Source organism: Homalodisca vitripennis, chromosome 6, assembly GCF_021130785.1.
Source record: "Homalodisca vitripennis isolate AUS2020 chromosome 6, UT_GWSS_2.1, whole genome shotgun sequence".
Lineage (NCBI taxonomy): Eukaryota > Metazoa > Arthropoda > Insecta > Hemiptera > Cicadellidae > Homalodisca > Homalodisca vitripennis.
Genome location: NC_060212.1, coordinates 123104132 through 123130667, shown reverse-complemented (window position 1 = coordinate 123130667; position 26536 = coordinate 123104132). Strand labels below are relative to the sequence as shown.

The following is a 26536-nucleotide window of genomic DNA, read 5'->3' as shown; positions in this document are numbered from 1 at the left end:
TTTCAGAGAGTCGTGCAGGGCAAGCTTTGAAGAAATTGCAGCTGTTGGCTCTGCCATGTCTCTACATATTGGAAAAAAAAACTTTGTTTTGTATGAATAACTGTGCCTTAGCAGAGATTGACATACACATGTATGAGACACTTGGCAGAGCAAACTACCGAACTGGTAGACACACAGAACGGTGGTTTATGAACGCCTGCCCACACAAGCGGGTTTTCAATTCTTCAATAGACTGCCCAAAGCCAAAGGCGTTAAAGACTCGCCTAAAACAGGTTTTGATGTTTCAAGCATTTTATAATGCAGGTGAGTTTTTGGCTTTCAACGCCTTATTAGAAGGCTGACCCCGCTGTTCGAAGAGCATTGCATTAGCAATGAATGAAAGAGACGTGATTGTAAAGATTATTTGTATGAATGTGTATTGTAGTATGAATGACAGAAATTTTAGGATATCCTTCATACGATGTAATTATTGTCACAGCAATAAAACAGATTTGATTTGAAAATCTGTTATACCCAAAATCGTACCAATCGTTGTTTTTGATATCCCAATAATATTATAAATTCGAAAGTGCCTTTTTTGGTTTGCTTTCACGCATAACCTTGCTTTCACAACTAACCAAATGTACTGACATTTTATATTGAATTTCTTAGAGTTCCTGGAATTAATATAGGCCTATTCCTATTTCGAACATCCTTTCAGGCTACGCTTCATTGGTTCCTAAAGCAGTTAAAAATCCCATCTTGGTCTTTTAAGTTACAAAATATTAATAGAAAGAGTCCGTTAAATGTAATTAACTGCTTTGTGTAAACAATTTATCATGATAGTACGGAAATATGTTTCATTTATTTAATCACAATTTTCAAGTTTTAAATTTATATAGTGAAAACATATAAAAAAAACCTTATTACAATATCGTGTCCAAAAGGCAAACCAATTAATTTAGATTTTACTTTATGAACTAAATTGTGAAATTGTAGATACAGAATTTGTTTTTCTTAGGCATTGTGGGACAGCATATTTACAGTAGCTGAAGGAACAAAAAAAGGAGAGACTGGACTTTGGCATGTTTCAACAAACCATTCGCTCCGTGGATACAATTCCAAGAAACAAGCGAGCGTAGTGTGTCTTCGATTATAACAAATGGTATCTTAAATGGTATCTTAAAATGGTATCTTAATCTTAAAACGCGAAACACTAAATGCAATTTTTATATCGGAAAATCGTCGAGGGGACATTGCATTCCTTCATCACTGATTACGATACTTCTTACGTATATAAATGCTGATATAATTCCTAGACTGGACCGAGAAGATAGTATGATATAGCAAACATGATTGGGAAGCAATAATGTACATGTTTACTATACCATGTATCATCTTTACATATAGACGAAAACTACCATAATGTAAGAGTTATTGGTGTTTAATTTTCAATAACAATATCTATATCTATATAATTAATGAAACTGTACTGTTTTGAACCCAACCTCATTACAAAATTATATAAAAACTAAAATTAGAAAGATAGCAAACTCCAATTTTGTGCTGGCAATGTAACACATTTGTATTAGAAAAAACGTGATGTAAAAATTACTCGCAATTTTGTTAACCCCTGGTCCTCTTAATCATGAACACTAAAAATGGGTAGTTCCATTTCTAAAATATCACAGGACCCAATCGTATTACGTCATTAGTAATTTCACTCAGAAACATATGAAGCTCGACTTCCCCTAAATTTGTATTAAATAGTTTAAGTGGTACCAAATCTTAAGGGCTATTCAATCAAATACACGGAATTGTGAATAGACATTGCCGGTGAAGCCACGAGTATGTACTGTAAGAATTATAATTCCAGTGTAGGTTATGCGGTAAAATATTTTTTCTTCTACTTTGCCTTCTAATCTTATAAACGTGCAGCATAAGGCCAAAATCGTGAAGCTCATTTCAACCCTTCCAATGCTAACGTCAGGTGATTGACCAACACGATCTCTCTCAACTGTGTATCACTACCATTCAGTGATAGTTAAGAGAAGCTTTCCTTATCAAGTCATGGTGTATCAAAGAGCCGGAAATGCATGTTGTACATGAAACTAGTGTGTGAGTGTAATTTAATTTTATGTATTGAATTTCCTCTAGTTGCAAAATGTAGTTAATGTTTTATTAATTAAGAACAACACCGACTATTGATCACTGTGAAACAAAGATGTGCTGAACACGAGCGTAAACAACATTTAGATAAGTGCAACGCTATCAGAGCCGCCCGAGAGTGCTATCTCGTACTCGCTCGTCAACCGTCGCGTCGGCAAGCAGTGTGTGGTGATCTCCTCGGCAAGGTTGGTGGAACCTCTTTACAGTACTTACTGTTTATGGACTGTTAAGTGATAAACTGTTACTCTCATTTCTCAATCATCACTATATTGCAGCGATAGGTGAGCGTCTGATCATCTACTGTTCATATAATATTGGTTTTGATCATTTCATACTTGTACAAAGTGTATTGATAATAGGATTTGGCACAGTTGGACCAAGTGGTATATACCATTATGAGCCAAAGAATCTTTGATTTTGTGATCTAAATTGCTCGAAAGTTTATATACCCGATGTAAATAATAAATTAGCTATTGATCTATGAAATAATGTATTTTTAATTAGATAGTTATTACAAAAATACAATGTATAACCGTATAAAAAACGTTTATATACTCGATGTAAATAGTAAATTAGCTATTTATCTATGAAATAATGTATTTTTAATTAGATAGTTATTACAAAAATACACTGTATAACCATATTTAATATAAATTAACAAAATATATCAAATAATATTGTTTGTACAATAAAGTTATCTACAGACAGTCGTAATTATTCTAAGCGATATTTTTGTGGTAACACAACTGTAAAATATCTGAGTTATAATCGAACGCGTTAATTATCTGGAATCAAATTTTCCATCCATTCATTTCATTTCAGTTATCTCATTCTAAAACGTCTTGAAAACAGAGATATCAGAATTATGAAATTGAAACTGGACTTGTTTATTATAGATATGACTTATCTTTCAGACCATACGAGTAAATTAATGAGGAGCTTAAAGCTTCTGATAATGCAGTTCAAATATAAACTAGATTAATACTATCTTTAGTCTGGGGTTTTTCGCAACGTGTGTCGTGTGAATTCTGCTTTTCGTCGTGGCTTGGAAGACGTATAAAGGGGCATTAAGATTGGTAAAAAGTACGTTTACTTATTGACTAAACATTTGTCTCTATTATGATTAATACAAATTCGTATTTCTATTGAAACTAATGGTCTTACAATATTGTTCCACTATATCTTCTTATTCTAGAATCATAATATTATTTCTAATTTTAACTAGATACATCTTCTACGATTAATTGAGAGTAATTTATAGAGATTGAGAATATTTCTGGACGTGAAAACTGTCCAAGGATACTGAGAGAAACCTTTTAAATTATCAAGATTCAAGAAATAAAATAAATTCAACAAAGAAGTATACGTGTTATTTTCAAAAATTGGGCGGTCTTTGATAAAGATGCTATATGATAGCTTTTATTCGCATTGGGCGTTGGTGGGTTAAGCTTGAACCTTTAATTATAACCCAACTTGCGTAACTAGGATAACCAAAGCTTCAACCAATCAAAATACAGCTCACCTTTATAGGGAAGACGAATTATTATCAGTTTCGGTTTAAAATGTTCCGTTGTGTGAAGGTATGGGAATATGAGAAGATAGGGTGATTTAGGGGAAGATATCACAACTATCGATAAGTAATACCCTCGATTGACAATATTAGAAAACTAATATCTCACTTTAGTCATTTATAAATTACTGTGTCTACCTTATTAGTTATGTTTTTGTAAGATTTTACTGATGAAAATAACACACACAGAATATATACCAATAAAGAACGGATGTATTTTATAATCTAGTTAGAACGAATTGCGCACTTTCAGAGTTATGATAAAACGTTACAAGAATTGAAACACAACGTCTCGGAAACTGGTATCTTTTACTTTCTTCAAGTGCCAACCCTCTTAAAACATGGAATCAAGAAATTTACCAAAACGATAGTCAAAAATGGCACTGAACACCTCAAAATCATTCTTAACAAAATAATGGTTAAACGTTATAATACCTGAAGGTTAACATTAAAAAAAGCTAAAACATCACTGCACAACTAAAAAAACGCACGTATTAGATAGAATGTGAACCCAATGGAAGAGAGCAGATTATGTTTCAGTTCATCTAACATGCTCGTTTAAACAACAATCGCAAACGTCCGTAATCGTGTTAACCTTTCAAATCTCCGTCGTCAAAAAAGAAATTTAAATAACGACGGAGCTGCTCCTCTCATTTTCCATTTTGACCTCATGTTGTAAAGATGAATCTCTAACCAGCACCAAGGACGAATTACGAGATCTGTTTGCTGATTGGATCGCTCTGTGTTCACTCATTGAAGGAGTACTAACTTCTATTGTTGTCTTAGTGATAACAAATGTATGTTACTCTCCTTACAAGAGTCAACCAGTATACTGTTGTTTGTTTTTAGCTTGCAACGAAACACATATTCAGGCGATACAAACGCAACAATATTGCAACAATAAAGTATCAAAATAAAAAAGTGTGTAAACAAACTGAGTAAAATCATACGATATTATAATATACATCATTTTTATGTGACTTTGTGAGTAGACTCTTTTGTTCCTAGAGTAAAAAGAAAAATGATAATATAGTGGATAGTAAATGTTAAAAGTAACTTAGGAGATTTGCGTTGTAATATATTCCCTAGCTCATCTGAACTTTTATAATTTATGAACACTGCTATGAAATCTAAATTAATTAATTGAAACTCTTATAAAAACCTTAAGTTTTCAAAAGCGACGTTTTAGCAAATTTTGAGATTTCTGATATGTAAAGTCTGTCAAACGGAATTTCTGATACTGCACAGATAACAAATGTGGCAGGAAGTTCATGTATCTTCCTCAAAATTTGAGGACAGACACTGAGGGCAGATACGAAATGAAACCTCCTTACAAGATAATAAACTATTTCTTCCCTGTAATTAATTATGGTTTAGCATTTAAAGGGTTATAAAAGCGAAAATGTAGCTTCTCTGAGATAAAAAGGGATGGTTTTTATGATAAGTATCAACAAATCTATAATAAATGGAAAGCATAGAGTGTTATTGAGGAGGTATTTTAATTGAGGTATTGTCTTCTTTGGTTCACTACAAAAGCAATCAAGGAGTATAGTTAAAACATTGTGAAGCCTTCATTAATTTGAGTAGTCATATATTATTTCACTGTCTTTGAATAACTGTCACGAGAAGGGTTGTTCCTGATTTAGGTTGATCTAGTGTTCAAATTTAGGAAAAGCAAACTAATATTGGCTAAAAAATCACACAGAAATAAAAAATATATTCATATATGTACATTTCGGTGAATTGAAGATGTGTCCGTGAGTAATAAAACGTTAATTCAGTAGAGAGACTACAGTATTCGTTTTTACATAACTTGAAGGTACTCCTGAATGTGTAAATGAATAGATTCTATTTAAACTAGTGACGAGAAAATTCCTGGTTATAAACGAGATCTCTTTTTCTATGTATTGACGAGAAGAGGAATATTCCTAGATAGATAAACAAACAAGATCACTATTTTTATTTTATAAGGAGGAAGAGAAGTTAATATTCTAGCTGGATTTCTCAATATTTAACTATGTGAAGCTAACACAATTTATTAGATAATTTTTAGGGACAGTGATACGACTGGACATTACTTCTAGTCTTCATATTTTACGGTTAGAAGAACGCAACTTTTTATTAAAATGTGTATTAATACTTTAAGAAGACAGATTTGAATAGTGATCCTAAGTCTATATGTTGTTTTGTATAGAATAGATCCATTTAGTTAAATAAAACTCAATTATATATAGTTAAGCATAAGAAATGTGCACAGAAGTATTTTCCCAGAAACATAAATCCATTTGAGCTGACATTCTAATTTGTTTATAGTATTAATTTTCAACTATGGACAGCGTTGAATACAAATTCAACAGCCATTCAAGTCTGCCAACATACCGAAATAACTCTATTGTGACTGAGCGCGCATGTGCGTTTGTGTGTTTGTTGACCTGAGAGACTTATGTGGACGTTGAACTTGTCGCACAAGATTGCCCTTTACACTTATAGCCTACAGTATAAACACGAGGAAAACGTGAAAACTTCGTCTTATTTTCTCATTATCAAATAAAAAAAGAGAACGAAGGAAGTTTTATTTTGTTTTATTATGTGTGTGTTTTATCATTATAATATGAATTAATATTTTATTCTTACAGGTTTTGAAAGATTATTACAAAATGTGTGAGAGGTTACATCTGCGTATCACTGTCATGCGTTGGTTTGTTGGGTAAATAATAAGTTAGTTTAATTTTTATACAAAACAATTTTATATTTTTATATTTATTTATTTTAATTTTATTTTATTTACATGCTATAAAACAGGATTTACCCTAATAATATTATAGCAGTTCACAAAAATTCCAAAACAGACATTAGTGGCTTGAGTTATAGCTCAAGTCCATAGCACAATTATTTACTTTTGGCACACAAATAATAATAAATACAACCTTTGAAACGATTCAAATATATAAAGAAACAATTTAAATAGCATAATATTAACTAGTGTAATATAATAAATATACTATAATAACAATGTAATAAATATAATATAATAACATTGTAATAACAATGTAATAAATATAATATAATAACAATATAATAAATATAATATAATAACAATGTAATAAATATAATATAATAGTAATAAATAAATAAATAGTTAAACGCCAACCCACATAGAGAACAAAACAGCCCGGGGAGAAACCTATGGAGAACGTTGACCTACGGATCTCATGACAACAATGGCGTAATCTTTTTTTTAACATTCAAGCTGTCATGGTGAATGTCAATGTCGGACCCACCCAAGAGTATTGTATTATAAGACCTCATCACCCTTAACAGAGGAGAGAATGCACGCGTCGCCGTGCGTGAATAGGGCAAATGAAACAAACATTTGATACTGCTATTGTAGTTGGGCACTAGATAACTGAGGACTCCCAAACAGTTCGCGTCGTCCACCCGACCTCGGACCAGGCCCCAGAGATACACTTGCGCCAGGACCTGTCTCCTCCGACTCAGACTCTCCAGCCCATACATTTCCAACAATTCATTGTATGGCACTAAATACGTATATATATATATATATATATATATATATATATATATATATATATATATATATATATTAAAGCATTTATTATATAAATACCTCAAAAATCTTTTTTTAACTTGTTCAATCAATTCTTCGTGAATTAAATGCATCGGATTCCACACAATGACGGCGTTCTCCAGTCTTGATCATGTCAAGCCTTTATATGACATGTTTAGCCCTACTAGTCTATCTGAAAATGTATTTGGATGATTAGACTGCAATTCTATTATGCAAAATTTACAGAACTTCGAGCAACACTTTAAAGTATTTTTCATGTTTCTTCATTCATTGCAAGAAAGTAGAGATTTTTTAAACGAAAAATTACAAAATCTCCTATGTTACCAACCTACCAAGGGAAAAGAAAAACAATGAAACTCATGAAAACGAGTACTGTTTTTCGGTGAGGAAATGCTAATGCATCATCAACGTATTCCGCTGGTGAGTAGGGCTTGCGCCTACTAAACCCCACCGGCCCAGAGATCACTCCCTCTCGTGACTGCTTTCCGCATTACTTCAATAGAGTGCCTACTTAATATACTAGTATAAGCCAACAGTATCAGGCTACCGGTTTGACAACACCGGGCTGTATTACCTTTCTTCTACTTTCTTGGTTTGCAGCACCTCCTCTACAGCAGTAGAGACAGTATTTCAAGTCTGTTTGTCAAAGACTATTTTCCAAACGATGGTGTTCGGTGAGCATTGGCCTATATCAACCTCAATTCTTCTTTCGTTTCCCAACATCTGCAGAAGAATGTGTGGTTGGCGTCGTCGTGCTCCGCATCCCCATATAGACATTCCTAGCTTTCGAACTTACCCATCCTAAACAAGTAGGCTCGAAAGTTGCCGTGACCGGTGAAGAACTGGGACAGGAAGAAATTTACCTCCCAGTGTTGTCGGGGGGGGGGGGAGAGAGTTTATAAACCAATTAATTTATAGATATATTATTCAAATGTCAATAGTTGTGATTGAGAGTATATTGTTCATTATTAAATCCAGTATATAAAATTTCAAACTAACACTGTTTTGTGTAGAGCAAAATTGAGATGGATTTCATTTTTGCGTTATTTTATATGAAGGGGTATAATATAGGAGTCGCCATTTAGACATTTGGAGCCCCAAGTTCTTTTTAATGTTTTAAAAGAAATAAAATTACTAAAGATTATATTTTAAGCTGTCTAGAGAACATTTCATAATTTTTATTATTAAAAAAAAACGTTTTGGAGCAGATCGCTTCTTTCCATTCCTTTAAACATTTACTTTTTCAAATACATCTACTGGGTAGTCCTAAGATACATGAGACGCACGGCATGTACATCTCAGCATCTCGTGGACAATTAGACTCATTACTACATAACAAATAACGGAGCCAACGTCTCGTCCTCTAGTTCTAATCATGTTTCATAATTGGAGAACATTTTGCACCTGTTACCGAAACAACAGCGTTAGCTTAGTCGTAAATATTTTGTAAGTATATGTTCCGTGCAGAAAATGCTTGTATTTTTCATGACTGTAAACTTTTAATATTCCTCATGTCTCTTTACTTTTTTTGTTTTGTTATCACCACATCTCTTATTTTTTATATTTTAGATTTTTTTCTTTTTTTGTTCTAATCACCACGCTTTGAGTGTTTTAGAACAAAAAATATATTTAACTATTATAACTAGAAGAAAGGATTAGGAACTTATTCTCTGATTTGCTAGACTTAAGGACCAGTAGCTTATTAAAAAATTAAGGTACGGCATGACAACCATATTCGAAAGAAATGTAGTTATATTCGTATTCATTTAATGACATTTACCGAACACTCTTGTTTTACGTTTAAAATTTGCTGTATCGTGAAATAAAAATGTCATGGTATTTGGAAATTTTGTATGAAATCATATGAAACTGGCCTTATATTTAAAATTATGATACAACTATATACATTTAGCTTTGATAGGACGGCAGGTGTAATGCCTATAAAATATTGTATTGAAATTTTCTTTTATGAAACTAAGCCCATTGTACGGAACGGTGTATTTGACAAGGTTGATAATATAAACCAGTCATGTGTTGAGCCCAAAACACGACCTTGGCACATATCTCTGGCAGCGATAATCCACGGCTGGCACAATCCTTGTCTGATCCACTCACTACCAGTTTCAGCAACAATAGATCAGTCAGAGCACAGTAAGCTTATATGCATGGGAGTTAGATCGAAACTGCTTACAGAATGCTTGTAACATCTAGTAACAACTAAGTTGCATTATAGTCATCGCGTAGAGTGGATCAGGCTTTTTTAAAAGAGTTCTAATTACCGACCAATTTGATTTATATCTGACTATTATTGTATAATAATGATAAAAACTGTTCGACTCTTGACCAAAATCGTTAAATTATGGCATCAGGGATCGCTAAGCAATAGAAATCTCGATTATTCAAACGAAACTTTGAATTCAACAGAAGGTGGCCTTCAAGTATAAAATTCGTTAAATAAGCTAGTGTGAGGAATTAATGTGCAAATTATCAGTCAGGGGTTTGCAGTCAACCGTTATTCATACAATTCCTCTTCTTCATTATTTCCTAATGTCAAGGAACTAACTTTATTTCTAGTGCAATTAAAAGTAAACAGTTTTAAAATATTTGTCTGGATATTAATTTTGAAAAGTGCCAATTTGAAGAGTAATGGTTATTGAAACGTAAGAATATTTAAGTTCTTTAAACAGCTTATGCAGATTCGACTTTCGGCATTAATTATGACAGTAGAGAGATGTTGAAAATAATATCCAATTAATTTACCAGCACCAGACGCCGATAACCTAAATACATGTTTTAAGGACAAAACCTGAATGAGGTGTAACCTCGGTTATGAATGAATGACCTCTTAGAAAATGGGATTGCGTAATACCACAATACCAAAGAAGTCCGACAGGTTTATGCTGAGTCAGAACCACGAGAATTCCAGTCTTGGCTGCACCGCTTTGCTGCTGAAACCTAGCGCATCCATCTCAATAAAGTGCCAGACGCCTGTACAGGGCTCTAAGATTAAGTAGGAAATAGTAAAGAGAATTTTTTAATTTCCTATGATGGTATGGCTCATCGAACGACATGATGCTATTTGTGACACAATGGCTGCAGAACTTCGTCCGATACTGGTTAGGTTGCAGTACAATATCAGTTATTTGCTACTGAACCCGGGTTCCATAAGCTCTTATCGAGTATAAAGGAAGCTACGACCTATGCCATGGAGTCTCGTAATATGATGATGTTTAAGTATCTATATAATTCCTAACTAACTTTGTTGTGTCAAAAATGAAGCCAATAACCGAAAGCACGGTCATTTAATGCGTAATCTGGCCTTTATTGGTAGGGCCAGATTATCTGGCCCAAGGGTATTAATCTGTCACTTCGATTTCATAAAGGAAATTACGATTAGGGTTTTCCAAAACCTTTACCTGGAATATATATATATATATATAAGATCACCAAAGAAGCAGGATCTGAGTGGAGTCGAGTAGTACCAAGTGGAGGAGTACCTTATATATCTCTCTCTTACAATTTACATTTATTTGTTAATGAAAATACTGCACAGCTTCAACACAAACCAAAGGTCCTGCCGTAACAGCTAAACTTAGTAGAACTGTCCCATACCACCGACAATTAGCTAAGTTTTGCTGTCGTTGCTATGATATTAAAAGGCGTGACTCCACAACGTTCCATTCGTAGGCAATTCAACAAAGGAAACGCCAGAATAGCAATTCAACACGCCTTGCTCGCAATCAGACCTCGAATAGCCACCGGTCTGTCAGGCCGACCTTCAACACAGTGAGGACTGAGGTCATCTAGCGATGTCACAGACTCCTCGACCTCACTTTATCAACATTCTACAGACAGGCTGTATATTGGTAGTATTTTTGACCTCGCCGCTGCGCAAAACACCCCCCACTCCGCGTTCAGATGGCCGCTTCGTGATCTTATCCAAACATTGTAACAGTTGTGTTCTCGTGCGCTGTATAACAGGTGAGTTCTTACACATATAGCCAAGAGTGTTACATTGAGTTAAAATTAAAATTCTTTGAACTATCTCGCGTGTAAACTTTAATTCGTACAACGTGTCCCAACACAGGGGCTTTTAAAATGTAAATGTTTGATTACTAAAACCAATCTATACCAATTACGTCGATTGGAAACATAATTGTAGAATTTCACTTCAAATCATTAAAAATATTTTATTTTGACTGCACAAGAGTAAATAGTTTTAATGGTTTATTTTAAAGATCTAAACTTTTTTAATAGTGATAGGCTATGGGAATTTTTAATAAATAGCATTATACAATATTATACACGTCTGTAATAAGACAACTATATTATAAAATATGTGTACTTGCAGTAATCACCCTAATAATATTGTAGTTTAACACTGTTTTATTGTTAAAAATTTAAAATATAATCTAAAACAAGTACAGCAACTCAAGGAACTTCTGATGGAAACGTTGCACTTTGTTATCAGTCACTGCACACCGTATCATTTAATAAGGATAATGGGATATCTAATCAAAGTTTTATCTCACTTGACTTTCCTCTTGAGTGTTTTCTGCGTTACATCTGCAGGTCAAGTAGTACATCGTCTCTTTGCATGATCCGCAAGACTGTAGTCAACATGACGTACGCTTTTAAAGATTTTCGCTGAAAATTGTAATCAAAGAATTGCAGTATTTATAATGAGAAAATATGTAACATCAAATACAAAAACTAAAAGTTAAACTTGCATAACAAAGATTAATGGCCTTCTTGCAAAACGTATAGTATACCAACTTTAATCTCTACCATATTTTCTTACGATGTTAAAATCAATGGTTTTTTACGTGATAAGTTTATAAGAAATGAAATTATTAATTTATCAACCTTTTTATACGTCGAATTATGGAATAATTACTTCACCGAAGGCAACCTTAATAAAAATTGTAAAACACTCCATATTAGTAGGCCAAAATATATAACAGCAAATATGACTTCACAGAGTTAACATATATTCTGTTTAATCGCCAAAGCATTACACATTTCTGTTGTCAGATGGCATCAATTGCGATGGAGCCCGTGATGTTGGTGGACGGTGGGTTTTCCACCCAACTGTCGCTGTATGTCGGCAACTGTGTGGACGGTGATCCTCTTTGGAGCGCAAAGTTCTTGGAGACCAACAAGCAAGCCTGTATTCAGGCGCACAGAGACTTCATTAGAGGTAATTATGTACTAATATTAGTCATGACTTAACTATAGTGGAAAGGATCGATTCCACTATAATATATGAATATTGAGTTAAGTTGCTTTTCACCTTCCACTTAGTTCACAGTCTGAAATGTAACAGACATCCTCTAGATCAGGGGTTTACGAAAGGGCCACGTCAGGAGCCACGGAAGAAAAAAACGCTAGGTTTTTTTCCAAAAACTCTTACCATTCTTTCTTCTTTAAATCTTGAGTCCATGATGTTTGGTTTCCAGACGACGTAACTTTTTCGATGGTTTCATTGGTTTAGCGCTCACCTCACACGACACACTGCGGCTTATCTCAAAGGTACGTGAACCCATACTTCAAATAAGACTCGTTGTATTCCTGTATTTTTGTTTTTTAGTTTGATCTGGCTTGTTACTTATGGAAACACTTCATTTGAAACATTTAGCCATTACAACGTTAACTAACTCAAAACAGCAAAATATACTGTACACGTGAAAATCGGGCAGATAGAACACAGTCATCGACACTCTGAGTCAGTTCAGAAAATCTTCCAAAAGTATTAGCGCAGGTTATCCCGCTCGCTCGCAGGCTTTATAATGTAATCATAAATATTGTAGTTTGATTACGTGCTTACGTTACATATTTTCGGTTTTACTTATTTGTGGATCTTGCATTATTAGTTGTTATCAAATATTTAATGAAGGAATACCATACAATAAAACCGCAGCATTTTACAGGATAGGAGCCCTATTTATTGGATGGTGTTAAACGCCTCGCTCCCCAAAATTGAAATTTATAGTCGGGGATCACCAAAATTTCAGACATAAAAGGGGTTACAGGTTCAAAAAGGTTGTGAACTCCTGCTCTAGAGGAACAAGGTATGTCGAGACTATGCTGGGTAGCAGCTGGTAACCAGCTGCGCTCCTTGGTAGTCTTATGTCGAAATGATGGAAGAAGTTCGTTTTAAACATCTTCATCACCATGGACTTCTTCAGACAGATTTGGACTCCAAATTCCAGGAGTCTATCTGTAACAGTGTCAGATTTCAGCGAACTAAGCGGAAGGTGAAATGGAGGTTAACCCAATATTCACGCTAATATTAGCTTTCCAGTTTAATATGTCGTATTTGTATAGGGTCTTTATCAAAAGCTATGTAGCTTATAATACGAGAGCTCGTAAATATACAATAATAGTCTACTCTGTAATGGTAGGCCTATTGTCCAAGTTTAAATTGTCATAAATAAACAGATTAACTCACTATACTGCGGTTTAAACATAACCAGAAAATAAATATGAGTAGGAATTGAACAGTAGCGGGAAACTGTTATAATTTTTAAATGCTCCATGTTACTAACACTATATGTGTGAAGCAATATAGGGCTTAAAAAGAACTTAGAACTATACTTGGCATTATCACAGGGGTAGACGTAGGAACTTAAGGAAAATCTTAAATTTAAGCAAATTTTAAGTTGCATATTTAAAAGGTGATATAAAAACTAAGTATGGGACATTCCAGTTTAAAATCCAATAATTTGAAATGTTTGAACATGAGATACTAAATAGACTGTAAAATGTAATAGTGCAAACTGTTTATAAAAAAAACGAGTTTGTAAAAATGACAATGGGAGTCGGATGGTTAAAACCTGTGCATATTAATTTGGTGTACTTAAGGCACATTTATCCCAGAAAACGTGCCTTTTTTAATTTTTGTTCCTTACTTAAAACAAACACAACTTTAATACAGTGTTTCTGAAAATATGTTTAAATTATTTAATAGTAGCCTTTTAATTGTAATAAAAACATGTAAAAAAGTAAAAGAAAGATATCAGTTAAAATTTATCTCAATGTGTACTTTTTATTTACGGCATTTTTAGAATAATCTAAAGCATAAAACTCATGTATTTATAAAATTAAAATTAAAAAAACGTATGTCTTTACTTACTAAAATTTTGGGGGAAAATGTACGGTTACTAAAAAAACGTATTTCAATTAGAGATAAAAATAAATCTAAACAACCAAGTATCGTAGGACCCCACAGAACATAACAAAAGGGCACAATCGGAAGGAAAGCCCTTTTACTTTTTAATTCTAAAATCAATACAGTTCTTTCTTGGATCAAATTGGACTTTTGTTCCCAGTATCGAGTCTTTAGGACATTTCTATCACTGTTAATCCATAGACTGGCAGACAAACACAAAGTTAGACAGACGGACTTCCCTTTGACCTTCTGACCTTAAACTCGATGCGGTTCTTCTTTGTAGTACGAGAAATTCAAGGTTTCAAGGAACTTTCTCTAAATAAATTCGTATAGATGGACAGACGGGCGGACGGTCAACGACACGATTTCAAGAAGGTCCTGTCGGTCCTTAATAAATTGTTATTAACTTACATTTCGTAGTGTCCTGAAACACTTGCTGGGTTATCTGGACACTCCTTCTCTTTAAATTGCTTATTTAATCTTGCTTTGGCCATGTGGTTTTCTGTCGGTACTTTTCATGTCTCCTTTTCTTGCCTTTTCTCCTTTATTGATTCGAAGTGCATCTTCCTTTGCGCCAATATGAAAAAAAAACCAATGTTACCAGCTCTACAGAGCGCCTCTGCAATGAGTGCAAAACATAAAACTACTTAGCAGCATGTTGTAAAAGGGCCGTTAACTTTACCTGTTGCCATAGTTTTTCCTATATGCCATTTTTACTTGCACTTATTGGGACTCAATAAATGTGTTATTTTTCTTATAGTGTACAAATTTGAGAATAATCAATCTTTAATTGCACTTTTTGCCATCCGACTCCCCGATAAAAGTGGTCTAAATAAGGCTGTCCTGTTTGGGGTTTCTTACTTATTTAACCGTTCTGATAATTTCAGAACACGTTTAGGCCTGTTTTTTTTTATATATAGATAAAAAAAAATCAACATATACAATTTGTTCTCTCTGGATGTTGTAATCGATCAGTATGTGAGTGTAAATATGGTAAATTATGTACGCACACTTGCTATGTTTAGTGATAAAATGACGTAAAATTTAGTGTAACATGGTTTTCAGGTTCCACATCTCGGTTATTGTAGAGGATGCCGAGGCTACAGGCCAAGGCAGACAGTGAGTGAACCGAGGCTACACAGACGATGCCGAGGTCAAGTCTGGCATGTGTAGCGTGTCAGGACCAGGACCTAATATGATAGAGTATGCAATTGGTCAGTTTGTCAAAATCATTCATCCTATACTCTACATGTATGTCATAAGGTTTGTTATGTGATGTAGATAGATAGTTTACACTTACCTATATCTTAATTAACATATCTCCATAGTTGAATGCAGCAGAGTGCCGACTGTTACGATTCCGAAGTCAACATTTGAAAACTACCTCTGGTGTGATTATTTACATCATCTACAGGTTTATATGATGATCAACATTAGACTTTTAAATTTCCTTCTCTCTCAAATATCTCACTCTGCTCTTGATCTAACCTAAAATGGTGATTATCATATCAGAGATAACTTTCCAAGGTCAGTGTCAATCTGGAAAAGGAACATAAATGTCTTTATACCTCATGTTCTCACGTATCAAGTACACAAGAATAATTTAGTCTTGAAAATTTTACAATCCATTACAATAAAATGATGGTTGGCAATGGGCCACTCTCTCACTTCCCATAAAAATGCAAACAGCACTTTTTGGAGTTCACTACATCAACCTATCGAAATAGTGGTTCAACAATAACAAGAACGCCGCAGCAGTGAAATCAAAGAATTAGTGACGGGCAACAGAAATATAAAACTAATAAAGTCACTCAGCCTATTGCAGTTCCCAACATTTTTGCTGGGACTAATATGGATGTCTAACCATTTCCATATTTATCATCAACTTGACTCAATAGTCATCTAGAAGTATTTTATCATTCATTGCTTTCCTATACACTAAATTTTAATTACTTGCTTCTTCGTTATAGCTTGGTTCGATTCGTTAATTTTCTTTCGATTTCTTCGTGTGAGGTATAACGATAAATAATTAAAACTAACGTGATAAAGACTTCAGCTCGACTCTTGTGATTCAGGCCATTCGCGCAATGAGGAAGAGATGAGCGCTGGTACAGAAGAACGAAAATTTAGATTTCAACAGTAGAATCTATATTTAGAACCGTAAGTTGTGAGGGAATACTTGAAATTGCTGAGATAAGTCTTAAAATATCAACACCGCCAATCCTCCAGTACTCTAAGTAAGATTCACTAAAATATGTAATCAATGCTTTCTTATATTGCAAGTGGTTTAAAATGTCCCAAAAACAACCTTGACTTTAGATGTGAGGTTATTCAGAGTAGTGACGTAAACTTCACGAAAATCATTCTAGAGTAGCCCGCACGAAATTAGTCCGATGGTGACTGGTGCATCTGAATCAACCCCCCTCCCCTTGCACCTCGCGCCAAACACTGTTGCCAGTTTTACGTGTGTGGAAAATTATTAATCTGTCTCAACGTCTTTTTCAATAAACAAACGTGATCAGCTTTATCCGTAAACAAATATACGTACATTTGATTTCATTCATCCGCTTTACAGAAAGCTTGTATGTACTTCAATCAGACAATGTATATGCATGTATCCGTAAACAAATATACGTACATTTGATTTCATTCATCCACATTACAGAAAATATGTATGTAATTCAATCAGACAATGTATATGCATGTATCCGTAAACAAATATACGTACATTTGATTTCATTCATCCGCTTTACAGAAAATATGTATGTAATTCAATCAGACAATGTATATGCATGACCATAGCCACCACTTCATACTGGAAACACCTTGTGATGTGCGGTGATTTGGCAACACTGTCACAAATGTGATCGGACTAATTTGGTGTCGGCTGTTATAGTGCCCTGCATAACCTGTTTCGCTCAGTGTAGTAGACCCCATGCTTTTTTATTACTGTTTCAACTATATCGAGGGGTACTCCTTGTGCATGTCGAAGAATGATCCCAAGAATAATGCTATTAAACTAGTCTTGTAGCTGACACTATAACATTATTTATTACCTTCATAAAAATAGTTTATTTTAAAATATAATAGCTCGATCATAGTTCTGGCCGTGAGCATTATAAAGACACTGTTGGGAATAGTCACAGAAATATCAAGCAACTAGCGCTCGCGCAACAGAAAAGATATGTTTCTCCAGCCTTTTTAACTCATTATCCGTTTCAGCTAATCACACTATAGAATCAATGTCTCAAACTGCATTAAAGAAGTTACTGACAACAATATCGGATATTTAAACAGATCATAAGTAACAAAACCATCAAATAGGTCTGATGAAAAAAATGCTATCCATAATTTCTAGAGTGCACCTATTTGCACCCAGTTCAACTTAATGTTTTAGCATTTAACTGAGAATATTATGAGACGAGAACCTTTAAAACACGTAAACGTCGCCCATATATTCAGTTTTTTTTCACTTACTCGCGGCCAGTAACTCTCCTACAATTTACACTACTACATGATTATACCTTCTCAGCAACCCCCCAAACTCTGTGTGTTGTAGCCGGTGCAGATATAATTATAACGAACACGTACCAGGCTAGTATTGAGGGTTTCAAGGACTACCTGAACCTCGATAAAGAAGAAAGCATTGAGTTGATTAAAGAGTCTGTGGAATTTGTCAAGAAAGCCATTGCCTTGGAGTTGGGAGATGATTCTTATGGTAAGTCAACATATCACTCACTTTATTTCATTTCAGTAAGCTGCCTATCATATGATTTCATGAACTGAAAAAATAGTTATATTCATAACATGAAAAAAACCGAAGCTCAAACTAATCTCACTTTCCGAAATATGGAATGATCTGGACCATATAGATAATGATTTGATTACATGATTTAATCGTAATTAAAATATGTAGGTTACCCCCTTAATTACTATGGTGAGGTCTTTTTACCTTCATTTTTGGTATATAAAATAAAAAAGATTAATTATAGTTCAAAGAATGTTTAATTACTGTTATCATGTCGTTTTATACTTGAACAAACCAAGATATTTGTTTTTTCAATAATACTTAAATGTTATGAATGTATGTAATATTTAAAAAAACAAGTGATTTTATAAAATGAATAGGTATAAAAAAATTATATAAAATAAGTGAAATTTGTTTGTGATTTGTAAACTTTTAAGTATATATGTCTAAACTATACACTATGTTAAATAATATTATGAAAATAAGTTGAAATCTTGCAATAGATTTGTTGGGTATAGATGACATCCTAGTCTATTCCTGCAATAATCTGTCACTGTTCTTCAGGTGACCAGAGACGGGTACTGATCGCGGGCTCTGTGGGACCGTACGGGGCAGGTCTCCATGATGGCTCTGAGTACCGAGGCGAGTATGTGGAGACAACAAGCCCAGACACCATGATCGCATGGCACACACCGCGTATCGAAGCTCTCCTGGAAGCCGGAGTAGATTTGTTGGCTATAGAAACTATCCCAGCACTCGCCGAAGCAGAAGTCCTGCTCAACCTCCTCAAGAAATATCCTAAAGCCAAGGCCTGGTTATCTTTTTCTTGCAAGGTACCTATTTAAGTTTTTTTTTCTGTATAAAACCATTTTGAGACAGAATTCACACAAATCTAATTAATTGTTGTCTGATACATACTCGCACGTAATGTAAAACCGAACTATTGTTCACCCTAAGATTAACCGATTGGGCTTAGTACAGGGCGTTTCAAAAAGGACTTTACAACTTTGAAAATTCATATAAATTTTATTAAACAAGGTACAGAGCTGGTTTTGGTGTTATTTTAAAGGAAAAAACTTCCAAGTTTTTTTTACCTTAAACTAAAGATGTTCTATGTAGCTTCCGTTGGTTATTCTGAGACATCCCATCGGTAGTCGATTTCTTCCCAGACTCGCACTAGCATTTCAGGTGTAACTTGCTCAGCAGCAGCGTAAATTCTTGCTCTAAATTCAGGTAGAGTGGCCGGCAAAGGAGGTACGTAAACCATATCTTTTATGAAACCCCAGAAGAAAAAATCTAGCGGTGTCAGGTCTGGGGAACGGGGGGCCATGCAATTGGCGCATCACGGCCAATCCATTGACCTGGGAAGCGGTCATTTAGAAAATCCAGGACGTCAGTCAGATAGTGTGGTGGTACGCCATCTTGCATAAAGAAAACATTTCGTTCTCGGTCATCCTCATCGATCTGTGGTATTAAAAATTGTTGCAACATATATATCAAGGTACACTATCCGAGTGATGGTTCTCTCTTAGAAAAAAGGGGCCGTACACTTTCCTCTTGCTCAACGCACAAAAAACGTTCACTTTAGGGCTATCACGAACACGTTATAATGTTTCATGTGTATTTTCGCTGCCCCAAATCCTAGTTATGTGTTTACCTTGCCACTTAAGTGAAAAGTGGACTCGTCAGAAAAGATTATGTTGTCCAAGAAATGTTCATCACCATCCACTCGATTTAACATATCCACACAGAAGTTTCTACGGGCAATCTTATCAGTGTCTTTAATTGCTTGTAAAAGCGAATATCGGTATTTCAAGTGCAAACGTTTTCTTAACACACGCCAAACCGTCGTATGTTAAGAAAACGACGTTTAGTCTTGCAGCTCACGAGATGCACGCCGGGTCGATTTCGTAGGGCTATTTACAAAACATTGTCTCACTTCCTCAACGACTTCGTCAGATGTGCTTGGACGACCTGAGGATTTTTTATGTTTCACTGTGCACCCTGTTTCTACAAAACAACTATGCCACTCATAAATTGTAGGCCTACCGTACTAGGAGCTTTAGCGTACTTGGTACGAAAATTACGCTGAACTGTTGTCGCAGACTTCGATTCTTCAAACCAAAACACACAACTAGCACGCTCCGGTCCAGTGAAGGCAGCCATGTTTAACGTAACTGTCACTAGCGCTCGGGCGGCGCAATTAGGCACTAGCGGACTACGCGAGTCAAACTTGAACTGTTTTCCTTTAAAACACCAAAACCAGCTCTGTACCTTGTTTAATAAATTTTATATGAATTTTCAAAGTTGTTAAGTCCTTTTTGAAACGCCCTGTATTTTTCTAACATTCATATTGTTATATGTTTAAGTTGAGGCATTTAGAGACATTTTAGGGTTCTCAGAGGTATGAATTTCAGATGTTTTAATAAAACTACAAGCTGAAAGAGGCTATTCAAGGTCAAGTAATATGTCCACCTCTCTAATAATAATATTAGGAAACACTTAAGTGTGACAGCTCATCTGAACACAAGACATGATTCACACATGGCAAATTATTTTATGTTGCAAGGGTTACTCTGATACTCCTATACTTTAATATATGTAGATCAAGAATTTGATATTCACCTTGGCATAAGGTTAAAATTAAGGCTGGAATTAACTAACCGAGAGGTACAGCTTTGGTTCATGGGGAGGTCAATTAACACTTTTGTAAATATGCAGTTTTCCCTTAAAAATCATTTATTGTAATTAATCCAATTCATTGGCATGGACGAAACCCTGCTTTAAGAGTCTCTAGTTTGTAATAGAAATAGCTAAGTATATTTATTATCCAACACTTCACTAACTCTAGGACGACGAACACACTTCACATGGAGAGAGGATCTGTGACGCTGCAGCCCGATGTTGGTCTGTCAACTCTAACCAGTTGGTGGCTGTAGGGGTGAACTGTCTGCACCCTAGCTACGTCACCCCTCTGCTCAAGTCTATCCACAAGAAACTCCCTAAGATACCTCTGATAGCCTATCCCAACAGTGGAGAGCGCTATAATGCTCAAATTGGCCGGTAAGTACCAAAAATAAACAGCTTTTACGCAGTGAGGGTTAGGTGGAAATAGCTACTTATACTTTCTCCTCTTAAATAATATTACGATAGGAATGATGACAATCCAGGATATGGTAGAGATTGGGCTTCCAACAAATATTTATTTTGTAATTTCAAAATGAAACAAATAGGTTTCATGAAATGTATCTTTACATATTTGTGAGAGAGACTCCAAGACTGTCTAGTTTTCAGTTATAACCAAATCACGACAAATTTTAATACTGGTACTGTTAAAATTCCCTGACAGGTACATTTTAGTGTTTTGATTTTTTAGTTTTTTTTTAAATTTTTACTTAAGAGTAAATGTAAAACACTTCTAAAAATCTGCACTCAAAATTTGATTAAATAAAAATCACAATTGATAACCTTCTTGATGTTACATGAAATGGCTAAAGCTGCATCCATTTTAATATCAAAAGCTATAGATTTAGTTAAATGTTTGGTTGATGTAATATAAACTTCATACAATACGAAATGGTTTATCTATTTTAATGAAACTCGTTATGTCAAGTCTTATTTATGAAAACCTTCAGATTACCTCTCGTACATTATTTAGTTTTCAAGATTTTTAACCAAACATGTTATAAATACATTGTTATAAGTTGATTGGAAAATCTGCTGAATTGGATTACCTTAAAAACTATCTTCTAGGATCCACTGATTAAAAGAACACAAAAGTACACGTTTTTCACTATCAACTAGTAACAATCCTTGGCTCTAAGACCATGTTATTATGAATACACTATTACCAAAAGATCATAATTCTGTTTAAACAGGAATATCTGTATAGCTCAAATCATAAAAAATAAATGTTCATCAATCATAACATATTAGTTTTAAATTACTGAAATCGTACCTGCAAAAAAATGTGTACTGGTGAAAAATTTGGTTTGATGTGAAATAAAAATTAAATTTAAACCTTGAAAAACTACAATTTATCTTCGAAGCTCCAAATAATGTTAAGAAACTGCAATATGCAACATCTAGTAGGTGTGGGGTAAAACATCATTATTTCAGAATTGCTCAATCAGTCAAACGTAAATAAAGTTAAAAGAATGATATATTTAGATTAACTTACAAGTCTTATTTGTTTTTCAAATTCATAAAATTCAGTTGATTACAGTTCAAATTATTAAGAGGCCTACATGTCTAAATGGATTTTCATTTTTTAAGGCTTCTTGGACATAAACATTAAAATAAATACATCTACCTCCCCAACTTCATTATAAAGAAGCTGATAAAATATTAGCATGAAACTTTATTGAAAATTTACTTTTACTAAGAGATTAGTTTTACTATTAAAAATCATAAAATGGTGTAATTTTATCAATTTTTCCATAAATGTCCCTTGAATTCTCCCTTCTCCAGATAGTACAATAGTCCTACATTTTAGCCTTCCAAAACTTAAACCTAGATCCTTCTTTTCATCTTACAGATTTTAAGGCATAATCCCCAATATTGGAAATATGAAGTTCTGGAAACTCTAATTTAATACTGAATAATTTGCAGATGGGAGAACAAGGACAACTGTGTGCCAGTAGTGAATTACATCAGGTCCTGGCTAGAACTAGGGGTGCAGTTTATAGGGGGCTGTTGTCGCACGGACGCAGAAGATATTCGGAAATTTCGCAAGCACATTGACTACTGGATTCAGCATGAGAAAAAGCCCATCAGACCTTGTTCCATTGATGACAGAATTTGTTGTGCTGATCTAAAACTGTAATTTTTACTCAAATTTTATATATGTATATTTAAACAGAGCTGTGAATAATCAAAGTGTAATTTTGTACAAATTGTATTGTAATAAATATATTATGGGATTAATAATTTTTAATATCAACTGTTTGTATCTTAAGAACTTTGAACAGTAGCATGGATTATTTAGGTGTTTTCTATGACTCTGAACTTAACAAATGCACAACCAAGTTCGGGTTGCTATAACCCAAGATCAAGAAAATTTTAACTGCTCCTAAAAAAATCTATGCTGAGAATTTTGGACAGTCTTGAGATGGGATTTTGGAATTAGTGCCAATACAGATTTAATTTTGTCCACTGTTTTAACTGCTAATAAAGTAATTAATTGATCAAAACTATTCCAATTGTTTTAAGAATAAAATTTTATATATTATTCCCTTACAGTGGAACTACAAAACCACCAGGGCCACAAAACCTATAAGACATTTTTGGGCAAATTGATTGCATGGATGTTATAGACAGAGATATGCATGATGATGAATCCATGATTGAGGCCAGTGCCACTTGTAAAAGTGTTTGCCATTGTCAAAATTTTGAGTGCATGTGCAAAATCCAAGATGACAGTTCACAATTCTGGAAACCACAAGTTGAATTTCTAACATTAATTAAATAAGATTTGTTTGCCGATAATCCATGGACTATTGGTCTAATGTAATATGGAGTGGTCAATGATAAAAATTCTCTACCATGGATTCCTCGAATTGAACTAACCTTAGTGAGCTGATCCTAAGTACCCAACATTACGAATAGGCAAACTCAAATCATTGTGAAGGTGCCTAAAAACACGCCATCTTTTCAGCATTTAGTCATGGTCAACTACCATATCCTGGTGTAAGTTTGATTCAATAACCATGTCTGTAATTATTGTAAGTATTACATTGCATTTCATCACTACTCAAAATAGCCCATTTTTTGTTACAGACTACTGAAAATAGTTGAATCGTTCTATGAAATTTTGTTTCATTTGTAATTTACATGCATTGTACCATTAGGCTATTTGTTATGAATTTGAGAGGCCATGTCTCAAGTTATCATTGTTGCACTATCACATTACAAAAAGAACATGATTTGACAGGATTGAAAAGGTACACATTGGACCACTAACTAAGTTTTATTCAAGAGTATGTACAGTATAAAGTATATGTGCGAATGATACACACTGAACACAGGAAATAATACACTTTGCAACAAAAATAGAAACTATACAAATGAGAACAGCAATTTGATATGGTTGTATTTACAAGTAATGGAAAAATTAAAGAGTCAATCTTGTGGGTGCCAGTAAACTGATTGCCCCGATGGTGTCCGGGAACAGGCTGTGATAGTTGACTAGAGGAACGTACGCTGCGGTTATTACTCTCCCTGTAACATTGTACACAGTTGTGTGAAAATAACAAATAAACAAATATTCTACACCTAACTGGGCTAGTTAGGACAATAGTAATTCACATCTATGTAGCATAATCAACCATGAATGTGACATTAATAAATTTAATACTAATGCAAAATTTGGTTTGTACATATAAATTATGAGGGTTGCCCACTCATTCTTTGCCGCATGCATGTGATGTTCACATGATCTCACATTAGCATAAATTCTTTGGTCCCTAATATAGCCATACTGAATTCTATACTGTTAGCTCTAATAAATGATTTACTACTTTTATAAATCTGTCTCATGTCACTTTTTTGCAAATCAGAATCACGGATGATTTGTTTATTTTTTTTTTTATTTTGAAAGTATTAAACTTTTTTATTGTTTTAATTATGCAATGAATTTGATAATACTACTTTAATCCTTTGTAGAGCAAATATTGTGTACATCCGCTGGTTCTGTGGTAATGTTTCTAATCTTTGTATGATGGCATATATGTTTCTTTAGTAATGTTGTAGATAATTGTATGAAATTAGTTTTTACAAACTTTGACACATCAAGCCATATTAATAAAGGGACGATAACATAATTGATAATAAGTTACTGATCAATTTTTAGGTTTTAATAATGAGTGAAGTATTGAAAACAGAATTAGTTCTGAATGCCTCCCAAAAAATTACTAACAGCTTATCTATTTCCTATTTCTTCTTAGCGCAAGTTGAGTCATTTGTCTACAAAGAAGCAAGGTACCATATTCATGGAAAAAATTACATATTACTGTTAAGTGTCATTGATTTCCAGATTCCCTGTCAAGACAGAAACATTTTGCAAGTTAAGTAATCAGTTGTTATTTTGTATACATAATTGTAAATAGGTAACAATAATATGCATTTCCGTAACTTGCTTAGGTAAAACTAAAAAGTACTTTAAAAAACTATAAATTTCTTGCAAAATTTAATTAATTTTATGAATTTGTAACATATTTATTAAGGCCCATGCGTATCTAACTTTCAACACCAGTAGAAACTGTGTGTGTATGCATATTTCACATGAGTATACAGAATGTTATTTTTCATAACGTTTTTAAAACATATTAGTAGCCTTTAAATGTCCTTTCCAATATAAAATGTAGAATATAAATAACATTTATGCAATGGGTGATGAACATGAATTATCCCAATAATGTTGATTAAAAGATTTAAGTTAATGATAACGTAAATTGAACTCGATTTTTAACACTATCATATATGAAGTTGCAAATACACAGCGGGGGGAACTTACCCGCAAACCACCTGCCGTGGAGGGAATTAACAGCTGCCACTGCGGTATTGATGTTGGGACACTTCACGTAGACATTGCCCTGTGGCGAGGCCTTGTCCACATACACGTGCTGCACGCCTCCATGCTTATTACACTCTTCTATGACGTCATCACGAATCTCCACGTCCCAGCCCAAGTGACTCTCCGCCAGCGGATCGAACATGTTGGACAGCATGAAGCACTGTGTCGCGATGGGTGGGGTGGGTTGTGCCACAACTGGCAATGGCATGCCACTCACATTCAGTGCTGAAGCAGCCGCTGCCGGGATCTGCATTCCGGTACCTGTAATATGCACAGTAATCATATAGTATCATTACAACACACCCTAGACAGTGACACATTTATAATGATGTAGAGTTCATGAACTTTGAGTACATAAGTAGAAAACTTTATTTTTGATAATACTCTGACATAATGGTGCCATTTGATAAAGGAAGTATTGATAAACAAAACATACATTGTGACAGATAAACTCATTATAAAAATTAATGTCATCCAGCTCGCACTCACTCCTGTAAACCACCAGATTTAATCTGGTACACTAGTAAATCGCGCCAAGGCCGATCGCCGCAATTAGACTTGCATAATTCTCGTCCACATGTGAACCAGATCTTACAACATAGTCATATCGACAAAATTGAAAGTTGTAGAAATTTTCATGGTTGGGTGGGACCCATGTTGTATATAAAAACACCTCTGAAATTGAGCCCTAATTAAAGAGAATTTTAAGGTTGACTTTGCAGAGAAACCTTATACGT

General features: G+C 34.2%; 2 protein-coding genes across 4 annotated transcripts in view; one reads left to right on the top strand and one right to left on the bottom strand.

The window, feature by feature from the left end:
- Positions 1–2180: 2180 nt before the first annotated feature.
- LOC124364898 (homocysteine S-methyltransferase-like) lies at positions 2181–23164 on the top strand. 3 transcript variants are annotated; one of them, XM_046820704.1, is made up of 6 exons: positions 2181–2333; positions 12342–12507; positions 18038–18196; positions 18791–19059; positions 21078–21289; positions 22838–23164. In XM_046820704.1, exons 2-6 carry the CDS (start codon positions 12342–12344, stop codon positions 23049–23051), a joined length of 1020 nt encoding a protein of 339 aa, XP_046676660.1. In that variant the 5' UTR covers positions 2181–2333; the 3' UTR covers positions 23052–23164. The 3 variants fall into 3 exon arrangements, with proteins under 3 accessions (XP_046676660.1, XP_046676661.1, XP_046676662.1); XM_046820705.1 differs by having other exon boundaries at positions 2295–2429; XM_046820706.1 differs by lacking the exon at positions 2181–2333 and adding an exon at positions 11148–11288.
- Positions 23165–24178: 1014 nt separating this feature from the next.
- LOC124364897 (RNA-binding protein 39) overlaps positions 24179–26536 on the bottom strand; it is a 34539-nt gene continuing 32181 nt past the window's right edge. Inside the window, exons 9-10 of the mRNA XM_046820703.1 lie at positions 25740–26060; positions 24179–24445 (exon numbers count right to left, since the gene is read on the bottom strand). Of these exons, the coding sequence (XP_046676659.1) occupies positions 24339–24445; positions 25740–26060 (428 nt within the window). The 3' untranslated portion in view covers positions 24179–24338. The remainder of the gene's footprint in view (positions 24446–25739; positions 26061–26536) is intronic.